We start from the raw sequence: 11,897 nt of genomic DNA on the forward strand, positions 1-11,897 counted from the left end.
CTTCAACAATAAACTTTAGCTACATCAGTACATACATGTCTCATATAGTTGGTTGTATGGTTATAGTTTAGTGATTGTTAATGAACTAAAATTATATATTTGTGTCCTATATTTTTAATTAGTTTATTTTCAAATAATCCAGCAAACCACTGACAGGCAAAAAAATAGAAAACTTTACTTATCAACTAAAGATTAATCTCTAAGTCATTATATATGATGAGTTGCTAACGTGTTGAGACTTAATCAGTAAATTGTTGATCCACAAGAAGACACCCTCATAAATGAGATCTGGGTGATTATTTTCAATATATACGTATACCCAAGAAGTGCAAAAGAAATAAATAGGTAAGTATGATGGCACAAGTAAAACATATAACTAAAACTCGTTTGTAAACTCAAATAAACCACCAAACTTGCTCTTGCTGAAAGAGGGTGTGTTTTCTTCGGGATTACAAATAACGTGATTTAATGATAACGCATCAACGTGTCAGCAGCAAATCATCATTATGTGAGCAGGAAATGTATTTTTAGTTAAATGACGTTTTTCTGTCAGTGGTTTGATGGATTATACCATAATATAATATAATATATATATATATATATATATATATATATATATATATATATATATATATATATATATATATATATATATATATATATATAATTTTATTTTATTTTTTTACATTTTTTTTTGTATATCATCAATTGCAAAAAAAATAAAATAAAATAATCACCATGGAATAATATTCTTGCCAAAATATCTTTACGATACTTGAGAAAACGGGAACACTTGATGCAATCATATGGTAAAACTACCAACAAATGACAAGTTCATGAACGCGACATCAGCGTCGAGCCGTGTGGCATTCTGGGTCTTGAAGTTGTCCATCTAAGGTTCTACTCTTTGTTCTCCCTGCCTTGGATAGACAAGAACTACATTTCCCACGTGACGCTCATTGTTACCCAGAAACCACCCGCCCCCTTTCTGGACAATTTTTAAAACACGACTAATAGCACGTAGGCACACAACTCCTGATCATGTAAGGAGTTGTTCTCATTCATTGATCAGTTACTGCTGTCATTTCACTGAAGACTCAAGAACTTAGTGGTTACTTTTGCAAATGGCGTCCATCGTTCTCTTAACGGCAAAGCAAACGGCTCAGACCAGAGCAAAGCGGTGTTTGGGTCCACGCTTAAAGGGTCTCGCGGGTGCAGGTGGCCCGTCGGGGACTTTTCTTCCGGGGAAGGAATGGCTTTCCAGCGGCTTTAGCTTACGGTTCATGTCCCATGGGGCCTCTGGCCGGTCAGCTGCCGGGGCGACCAGCAGGGGAGCCCTGGCGTTCAGTGGCGCCGCGGCGGTCACAGCAGCAGCGGCGGCGGTGGTGGGCTTTCTGGCCAACTCTAACCACTTCCAGCGGGCGGAGATGGCCACCAAGATCCCCGGGCACGCGAAGAAAAACCCGGAGAAGGAAGACGAGGGGAGCATTGCGGAAAGATGCCGCGGCTTCATGTCTGTCCCGGTGACCGACATCAGCGTGCTGGAGAGGAGGAAGGATGAGATGAGCACCAGGATGGAGATGCTGATCATGGAGACGCAGGCTGACTTCTGTAAAGCCCTGGAGAAAGTGGACGGGGGGACGTTCAAGGTGGACAAATGGGAGAGGAAGGAAGGTAATGTAGGGAACTGCGGTTTAGCTTTATCACTGCAAACACAGCTCCTAAAAATAAAAACGTGCCCATCATCATTATTGTGGATCTCAACAATGTATTTTCAGATTTCTCCGTATTATTTGTTTATATGGAGCGCCTCAGGGTTCTGGTTTAGGACTAATCTTGTTTCTGCTGCACATCATCTCACGTTGTAAATAAATAAACCAGCATCTCTTAGAAGATTTCTGTGGATGACATCCAAGCTGCAACTCTTCCTTTAAGGAACTGCACACACGATCAGACCTACTAGATTATGTCCCTATATCTAAACTAAGAAGTTAGGAAATAGCCTTCCATAATGTTGATTTAATGAACCTTTACCATGTCGTAACACAAAGAAAAGAACACGCACTAATGTCTCTCTCCGCTTCGACTACATCTCTGACCCGTTAAAGCCTTAAACGTGAACTCGGACCCTCAGGTTTATAAGCTAAGAATGCAGGCTGTGTTTTAAAGCCCATTGCGCCTCCACTGTGACCTAAGCTTTTCCTTGTTTTTAGGCTGTAATTACAATTCAGAGTTGTTTAGATAAACCTTTAGTTGGTTTGTTGTGATATAATGTTGTTTTTAGTCTCTTGTTTTACTGTGAAGCTCTTTGGAAATCTCCGTAAACCGCATTTGCTTAGATGCAACTTTGGCTTATCCAGTACAGCATTTCTCAAACACTCTGGGATCGCTGGATCTTCCACTATAGAGACATGCATGTGGGAACAAAGTCAACAAATATAAGTGCTTATAATGACTTTCTTTTTTTTTTCTCTCTTTTCACCCTTTTTGATTGCTTTCTCTCTTTAGGCGGAGGAGGGATCAGCTGCGTGATGCAGGACGGGAAAGTGTTCGAGAAGGCGGGGGTCAACGTGTCGGTGGTGTCCGGGTACCTGACCGAGGAGGCGGCCAAACAGATGAGGAGCAGAGGAAAAGTCCTGAAGGGAAAAGACGGTGAGCTCCCCCGCAAAGTCCGACCTTCTGCCCACGAAAGTGTCTGAAACGCGTCGCCTTTCCCCATATAACGCGCTGCGCTTTCTCTTCAGGTAAGCTGCCGTTTTGTGCCATGGGCGTGAGCTCCGTCATCCACCCCAAGAACCCCCACATACCCACGGTGCACTTCAACTACAGATACTTTGAAATCGAGGAGGAGGACGGTGAGTGGCGGTCCTCCGTGGCGGCAGCTGCGTCTTGGTGTCAGTGGCGCTATTGAGTGTGCGGATGAATAATGAGCCTTGTTTGCTTCTTCTTGTTCCTCGTGTGTCTGTGTGTGTGCGTTCAGGCTCCAAGCAGTGGTGGTTCGGCGGAGGGACCGACCTCACCCCAGTGTATATCGATAAAGAAGATGCCTTTCACTTCCACAACACCCTGAAGGAGGCCTGTGACAAACACCACCCCAAGTACTACGCAGACTTCAAGAAATGGTACGGCTGCAGCTCTCACACTCTTGACGCGTGCGTGTGCGTCGGCACGTAGGCGTTTTTTTTTAGGGCCGATTCGAGTGAATTCGTGTGCGTGTGTGTGTGGAAATTACAATGGGTGTATCCTCCCTGTTGGAGGGTGATAAGAGGAAGTCTCTCCCTAAAGCCTGCAGATGCAGAAGAAAGCCGTTGAGCAATGCTAAGGGCATCACCGTGACCGGTGTGGAGGCGGACAGGATGGGCGGGGTTCATCTGATGCGGCTCTGACGCATATTTGTGGTTTTCTGTTGTATAGATGACGCCGTAAAAAAGCCGATATCTGACGCAGAAGTTGTAAAGTTACCAGCTTTCCCGTTTCCCCCTCCTCCTCCTTCCTGCCGCCAGGTGTGACAGGTACTTCTACGTGCGGCACAGGGGAGAGACTCGGGGTATAGGGGGCATCTTCTTCGACGACCTGGACGCCCCCGATCGGGAGGAGGTGTTCGACTTCGTCAAGAGCTGCGCCCGAACCGTGGTGCCCTGTTACCTTCCCATCGTGAAGAAGCATCTCAACGACTCCTTCACTCAGGAGGAGAAGGACTGGCAGCAGGTGCGACGCGGGAGGTGAGTGGGAAGCGCGGCGGGAGAAAGGACGCATGTTGCTGAGCTCTTTATTTCTCTGGCTGAAGAGTCTAGATTTAGAGCTTCCTGTTAACACAATAGAAGCAAGCAACATTTGTTTGTTTTTTTTTAACGCTTTTTCAACACATTTGTCAAAGGATGTCCCACTGTGATCCTCAGACCTCGTCATTGACATGAATTTTGCACCATTGTGGGGATTTTAAGGATTTTTAACAGGATTTTAAAGCTTTTTTTTTTTTTTTTTTTTTTATTTATATTGTATGTGTTCTGCTGCTGCAATAAATTACTTCAGTTCATTTTTGCTGAGAGAATTGACTGCAGTTTCATCTCTCGCTCACACTGGGTTAAAATTATAAATACAGGTCCCAAAAATACGTAAACCCCGACTAATATTTGGATTAACATCCCATAGCGGGTTGGAAGAAATATTTAGGTTCTCGTAATCTTTAACTAAATGATGGCAAAATTCTTAGAGTATTTTCTCGCTCATCTCATCAGACTTGGTGGAGCGTCTTTCCAAAGCCAGTTTTGATGGTTTTTGAAATTCTAAAGTTTACAGGTAATCTTTTTTTTTTTTTTCCTCATCGTCCCAACCTCTTTGTGAAATGCACCGTTGACACGGTCAGCCAAGGAGACCCGCAGCATGACGCTTGCACCACCGTGCTTGACAGTTAGGTAAGCTTAGTAAGGATCAGAGGTTTAAAAGTCTCCGTCAAAACATTCTGCTTGTCCTCATGACCACACAGCTCGGTCTGTTTCTCGGCTCTGATCATAACTACTCCAGGAGACCTTTGGCTTGTCTGCGAGTGTCATTCAAGGACTACGATTCTCTGTGAGACACCGTCTGTCAAATGACGGCGTCTTTCCTCTGCAGGGACACTAAAGTTAAGCTTAGTTCAGTGCTTGAAGCATTGGTTTGGCTGCAGGTGCGAGCCGCACTAGGACTGAGAAAGAGTGAGTTTAGAGATGGGGGGCAGAGAACCAGGTATTGTCCTCTGAGGGGTGAAGGGTCTGGAAGCAGGTTCTGGGTTCACAGCGGCCGTCTGGTGGCCCAAAGCTCCTCTGAAGCATCGTACGGGTTGACGGCCTCAAGATGTCCCAGAGTACGGGGTTATATGCTGACAGCACGTCCCATCAGACCGTGGTAAAAGGCTTTTCTACAGAGCACCTTACTGCCATGATATATGATGAGGAATATATCATCGTAGTTTTTACTGCATTGTGATGTATTGCTGTAAATATTATTATATTTCTGTAATCTGCTAAAACCCCATTACCCTGAGTAAAGTTGTTTTAGCCACATTAACGTGAGTGAGGTGATATGAGGGCGTATGGTGCCGCTGATCTGATCTTTTATATTTATCAACTTTTCTCTGTTGTTCCTGGACGCATTTAAATTAGGGCAGAACAATTAATCACATTTTCAATATAATCACGATTTTAAAAAACGCAATTTCCAAATCGCAGAGATCTGCAATTTTTGGCTATGTCACAATTAGGGAATTAGACACGTCCATTAGGTGTCAGTAAAATGTTTAAAGTGGGTTTGCCTCCACATGGAAGGGAAGACAGTTGCAGCAGTGAGATAATCTAACTTTATTACTTGTTTTAGAGTTTATATAATCATACATAGCATTAAGTACAGGTCAATCAGTTTAATACATAGACTTGCTTGTTGGTTGGACTTTATGTTCATCAAAAGGATTGACGTCCAAATCAATTAAAAGCTGTTCTCTTGAATAATATTCTGATTAATAGAACATTAAAAGTTATTGTTTTGAATAGTCTTTGTTTACAAACATCTTTATTTAGATGCCATTTTTGTTGCTTGTGGTTAATGCAGAGAAAAGTCAAAATTGCACTTTTGGTTGAAATATATTGTAGGCAGAACGCAATCATTTCTGCTCCGAGTTTAGACGCTGTGGGTCTTTTAGGACCTAATACGCACAGCGAGGAAACAAACTGATTTGTTGTTTGTATATGTTTAAAAAGACATGATAAATTAAACTGGGGGGGGGTCGCATTTAATTGCAATATTAAGATAAAAAATTGCAATTAGATTGTTTTCCAAAATCGTTCAGCCCTAATTTAAAAAGTGACAGAGAGTAAAATAACATTTCTGTCGGCTGATTCCACATTCTGTCTCTGGACTGTCTTCCTCTGTCGGCGTTTACCTGCAGGGCAGCCGCCCTGAGCAACATTAGATCATAGCCTGAATAAAGATGAAGATCAGACTAAATAAATGTGCAAGAAAAAACAAAAATCTTCTCCCTCCGTCAGGATTTTTCTTTTCTGTCGGGTAATTGTGACGAGTGAACGGAGGTTTACAACCGCATTTCATCTTTCTGTCTTTGGGTGAACCTGGTGGTGAACTGTAATCTGGTTTTTCCTGCCTCCTTTTAAAGGTAGAGAAAATGAAGAATAAACCGATTGCGCAGCTTAGTCTTTTTGAAGAAACAAAACTTGAGACGAATCATTAAAGGCCTAAAACTAAACCATTGTGTTAAATGTGGACGTCTGACCTGAACTGTACCGGCTCAGTAAGGTAGCAGCAGTTCTGGCTGTCGGGGCCTTTTTTAGTTTTGACCATGATTATCTCCATCTGTTCTGGGTCCAGTCAGCACTTTAGTGCAACGTTGGTGTGTTAAGATGTGTATAATCTACACAGTCATAAAAAATAACACCAAACAGAGCTCTGTTCAGATGTGAAATTCCCTTTAAGTGTCGGGTTACTTTCTCCAGTAGCACTTACGTTGTGTGTTCAGCTCTATTTGTTTTTTTCTTTCTTTTTAAAAACTGAATCCAGTCAGACCTGAACTTGACAGCTGGCTGCGCGGTTAGCAGTCAGCAGCGGTCCTGGCAGAGCCGGCCACCGCGGGGGGGGAGTAGTCTGAGAATGAGCTGAAGAGCTGTGCAGCAGCGAGTTGGAAACTTGAGCGTTAATTAGATGGAGGAGGGTCGGCAGGAGGAGGGATTAGACTGAACGTGTGCAAAATGAAAGAAGCCTCTCTTAATCTCATTTCTGGGTTTCTGTAAACTTCTCAGGTCTCTCATTGTGCATCTAAAGATGAAATCTGACCGTTTACATCTCTCTTAGACCTGTCCATGTTTCTCATCTTAAAAGGAGACACCAAAATTGTTTCATTTATTTAGGTTTCCAAATTTGAATGATGTATTAAATATAGTTTGTTAGGGCTATATTGATATTTATATTGATTTTATTCAATTTTACTTTATTTTATTGTGCTGGTGAAGATTCTCAGTCATCCAGGTCATGGTCATCCAAAAAAAAGTAAAAAACAAAGCAACTGGACTTGTTATCCGTAGTTCAAGAACAAGTCCAGTTGCTTTGTTTTTTACTTTTTTTGGAATTTATTTTATTGTATTCTTATTTCTGTCTGCACCATCATCACCAAGTCAAATTCCTTGTATGTGCAAACCTACTTGGTGATTAAACTTGATTCTGATTCTAATTCTAATATACCTAATTAAATAAAAAAAATAAAATTGATTTTAAGCGTGAAATCCTCGCAGAGGATCATATTCCTTGTTGCTGCCATACTTCAGAAGTTGAATTAGAGGTTTGAAGTATAAACAATACACCCTGTCGTACTTTCATTCTGCTCTATGTTGTTTTGATCATAGACATGATATACGTAGACGCCTCGTCGGGCGGGTTCTTCCTCTGCTGCGATGCGTCAGAGTGTCCGCCATGTTGAATGTGGCAAATCTGCTGTTACTCGGTCACTTAAACAGTATCAGAGGGACTTTAATCTCAGAATATACTTTATATTCATAATATTATTATTTTTGTAATATTACGAGTTTATTTTCATATCCCATTGGCTTAATTCTCCTGACTTTATTCTCGTAAAGAATAAAAATATTTAAAAGAATCTAACCTGGCCCTATTACTCCAGGACTAAGATAGTTCTGCAAACTGTGACTATTCTGGAAATGTTCCCCCTTAAAACTCATAATATTACCACTTATGTCTTTATGACTTTTTTTTTTTTTTTTTTTTACTTTATTCTCCTATGACTTTTTTCTCATATTAGTAATTTTATTTCTTTAATACTCCTCCAAAAAGTCTGTTCCTAATCTGTGTGTATAGCAGATCCTAAAAGGTTCACTTCAAAATTTTGAATACTTAAAAATCTATATATGTACATCTATATCTCAAAAAAATCGATCAAAAGCTCTCTGTTCTGCCCTCTTTATCAATTAATCTATATAGATTCATTTACAAGTGTAAAGCAAATACTTAAAACATATATACACAGGGAACATAGACGTTCACTACTCTCTGCCACATGCAACATGGCGGTGACGTCGACGTGCAAACCTGCGCCCACTGAGGCGTCTACGTACATATGTCTGTGGTTTCTGACCTATTTATTAGTTTTCCTCTAATTTCATGTCCCTCCTTATCCTTCCTTTACTCTATTCTTCTTTTCTACATTGTCCTTCATCAATATATCTCCCTCTTTATATCTTTCTTGCTGTTCTGATTTCCTATGTTTGTGCCCTTCCTTCATTCCTTCCCTTGTGCCCTTCCTTCCTCTTCCTAATTTCCATCATTTGTTTCCTTGTCTTTGCTTTTCTTCCTCTTCCTGACCTCCTTTTTTATGTAGTCTCCTTTCTTTCTTTCTTTCCTTCCTGCCTTTATTATGCTCCAATGTATCCCTCCTTTTCTTGTGTTCTACTTTCCTATGACCTTCCTTCCTTTCTTCCCCTCCTTGTGTCCTTCTTTTGCTCCTTTTCTTCTGTGTCTCCTTCCTTCCTCCTGTAGACCTCCAGGTTAACCCCTGCCTGCTGTGGAGACCCTGTAGCGTGACGCGTCTGTTCATAGTTGCGGTTTTGTTGTAGATACGTGGAGTTTAACCTGGTGTACGACAGGGGAGTGAAGTTCGGCCTCGCCACGCCTGGCTCCAGAATCGAGAGCATCCTCATGTCCCTGCCCCTCACGGCCAGGTAAGACCATAACCCTCCCGCTCTCTGCGGCGGTAATAAGCCGTCTGCGTTGCTCGGTGACAGACTCCTCCTCCTCCATCTCCAGGTGGGAGTACATGCACGAGCCTGCCAAAGGTTCCCGGGAGGCCGAGATGCTGGAGGCGCTCCGAAACCCAAAGGAGTGGGTGTGACCACCGCGGTTTCACACCACCAACCACCTTCATAGTGTTTTTCTAAAGCTGTGACCTGTTTTACAAGAGCTGCGTTGACGAGGAAATATCAGGTTTCGTCAGTTGTCTGGGGACTTTTTAATTTGCACTGCTAATTTTCCTTTCGTCCAGATTTGTCCAAATCAACCTTGTTGAAAGCTTTAAAAAAAAAAACCAGGTTTGTAATAACTGAGCGTTGTGCCATTTGTCTCTTCCTGGTAGAATCAAGATCATATAAATTACCTTCACAGATCACCTTCTTTTAATCATCTCACTCTGTTTACTCACTATAATGAGCAAAATTGCATTTCCATTCATGTAATAAATATCGCTTTCTGTATTTTTATGTTGCAAATGACCTGAATTGTTCTTTTTTTTTTTAATGAAGCACTGAAAAGGATACAGACAAACTGAATGTATTTGATTTTAACACTGATGACCCAGTAACAATAAATCTGAGTTTGATAATCATTTTAATGCTCTAAACATTTGTGTGCCTTGGGTTTGACCAATCAAAGGTAAAAATCAAGAGTCTTTCCAGTCATAAAAACTACAAGAAAACAACGTGCAGTACACATTGTGGCTGGAAAAGTTGGAACTAGCTAAACAGTCGTCAGATTTTGAGTCAACATGGCTGCTCCTTCTCTGCACTGCTGTGAAAGTTGTCTTTACCGGCTGTTTACCTCGTTAAACCAGGAGCACAGATGTCGTAAAATATGTTTAACTTTGCTTTAGAGTATGATCTGCATACATTTTAGATTAGCGTGCTGGATTTGGCTCACTTTGCACCAAAAAGAAATTTCAAATCTCACAATTTTACTGACTTGGAACAAGAATGTCCTTAACTCGGTTGAAAGGTTCAAGTTTCTGGACAAATCAAAACATGCTTTCTCTCTACCCCGACACCTTCCTGTCACTGCTGAAAAGGACTTATGCAGAAGCTTGGCTGTTTTTTTTTTTTGGCTAAAAATGTTTACCTTTTTCGTCATCTGACCAGATCACCTGCTGTATGTTAGCTGTGACCCCTACAGGGCTTGTGTTAAAACTGCAGTGTAGACTTTTTATGTCTTCTTGCATACATACGATTCAGCAGTTTTTTTTCCACCTGAGCTGTAGATCCTTGCAGTTCCTCCAGAGTTACCATGTGTTCTTGGCTTTGAGTCTGACTAATGCTCAGTCGGTCATGCCGTGCTAGATTAGCAGCTGAGCCAACAGTGGCATACTTCTTCCATGGTCAAATGGTGGGTTGGACATTGCTCTACACCATTTTGTTTTACAATACAGTCCTGCATTCAGTTCCTTCATGACGTCTGCAGTGTTTCCTGACCTCCGTGATGCCGTTTGTTTTCTCACCAATCCTGGGACGTTCACAGAACAGCTGGATTTATACAGAAATTAAAGTACACACCAGTGGACTAATTGAGTGACTTCTGAAGGTAATTTGGTACTGTGTACTCGGTTTAACTTTGGGCAACAAGAAGTAAAGGTCCCCACATTCCACTTTTTAGATATTTAGCGTACTTCTTTGAAACGCATCATTTTCCTTCCACTTCATATTTATATTCTTGTTTGTGTTGTTTTCTCACATTAAATCCTAATAAAGTACATAAAGTTTGAAGTTGTAATCTGACTAAATATTTAAAAAGCTTAGGCATCAGAACACCTTTGCAATCAATCGGCCATCGCCCAACTTCTTTTTGTTCCAGTCTTTACCTATAAAAGTTCTCAATAATTAATAGTTAATTTATTGCAGAAACTCGCCTCTAGGTGTATTTGCAGGAACAGGAGACCAGGGACTACACTAAAAATGTTCTTCCAAAAAAACTATTGCTGGTCCCAGATTGCCGAACTGTAAATATTAGTACTGGACCTTACAACTAACTGTATCAAAATTAGAAATGAAGAAAAGGTGCGGGCGCAGGGAGGACGAAGCTAAAGCAAAGGTTTATGGTTATCAGCTCAAATGGATAAGAGACGAATTAGTGGACAGCAACTTAAACACTGTTGGGAGGGCAATTATTTATCTTAAGGGCCATATCAATCACAGGGAAAGTAGATCCACACCCTCGCCAGCAGGTTTAGAAAGTGGTCTAAGAAAGCATGAAACAATCATTTAATGGCTTCGGGACCACTTAATGCTTCCATCACAGGACTTAAAAGAGTATCTAACAGTAAGACATTACCTTACTATTCACAGAGATGGTTCCCCAAACCCCAATTAATACAGGATTGTTCATCTGCGCCGAGCAGAAGCGTTCACAAAGATAAAAACACGTTTCACACATGTACCACAGACGTTTGTACCCCGTCATAAAAATACAGGCTATGTAAACAAAAGGTGGCAACTGGAATCAAATGTCATATGAAAGATGATATGAGGGAGCCGTCTTAAAGGAATAAATAGTTAACTATGGAAGTGGTTAGACTGGAAGAGGCAAATCAGGTACTTTAAAACACTTTTTACCATTTTCTCATCTGTGAATGAACCTTATTTAGTTATACTGGAGAACATGGGCCTAAGTAAGCACACCTTCCATACATTTCCTGCAGTTGCCCACGTATTAAAATCTATTTAATTCAAAAATACTTTGTTTTTCCCAAAGAGTAATTAAATGGTAGGTAAGTTTATGATCTTATTTTTGCTTTGAGCCGTACCAAAGCAAATATACAACCCAAATCAAACCATATATTTTTCTGATGTTTGTGAAAAGATTTGGAGCTACTAATGATATGCTTTCTCTTGAATTAAATGAAAAGTTTTCTTTTATCCATCTAAAGTCCTTACACTGGCTCCCTGTATCTCAGAGAATAGACTTTAAAATCCTTCTGTTAGTCTATAAATCCCTATATGGCTCCTAAATACATCACAGCCTTGTTATCAGTGTATCAACCATCCAGACCACTAAGGTCTTCTGGCTCCAGCCTACTCTGCATACCTAGAACCAGAACCAAACAAGGAGAAGCAGCTTTTAGTTCCTATGCTCCACTTATCTGG

The 11,897-nt window shown here is 41.1% G+C and overlaps 1 protein-coding gene across 1 annotated transcript; it reads left to right on the top strand.

The window, feature by feature from the left end:
• The first annotated feature begins 973 nt into the window (after positions 1 to 973).
• On the top strand, positions 974 to 9,379 carry cpox (coproporphyrinogen oxidase). The gene is made up of 7 exons (XM_012877919.3): positions 974 to 1,674; positions 2,509 to 2,652; positions 2,745 to 2,855; positions 2,981 to 3,122; positions 3,504 to 3,722; positions 8,610 to 8,714; positions 8,800 to 9,379. Exons 1-7 carry the CDS (start codon positions 1,125 to 1,127, stop codon positions 8,882 to 8,884), a joined length of 1,356 nt encoding a protein of 451 aa, XP_012733373.2. The 5' UTR covers positions 974 to 1,124; the 3' UTR covers positions 8,885 to 9,379.
• Positions 9,380 to 11,897: the final 2,518 nt, after the last annotated feature.

Source organism: Fundulus heteroclitus, chromosome 9 (assembly GCF_011125445.2).
Source record: "Fundulus heteroclitus isolate FHET01 chromosome 9, MU-UCD_Fhet_4.1, whole genome shotgun sequence".
Classification (NCBI taxonomy): Eukaryota; Metazoa; Chordata; class Actinopteri; order Cyprinodontiformes; family Fundulidae; genus Fundulus; species Fundulus heteroclitus.

Coding starts and splice junctions, on each gene's coding strand:
- cpox (XM_012877919.3), top strand. CDS start 1,125: ATGGCGTCCATCGTTCTCTTAACGGCAAAGCAAACGGCTCAGACCAGA. Junction 2,653..2,744: donor AGTCCTGAAGGGAAAAGACG/GTGAGCTCCCCC, acceptor CTTTCTCTTCAG/GTAAGCTGCCGTTTTGTGCC. Junction 3,723..8,609: donor CAGCAGGTGCGACGCGGGAG/GTGAGTGGGAAG, acceptor GTTTTGTTGTAG/ATACGTGGAGTTTAACCTGG.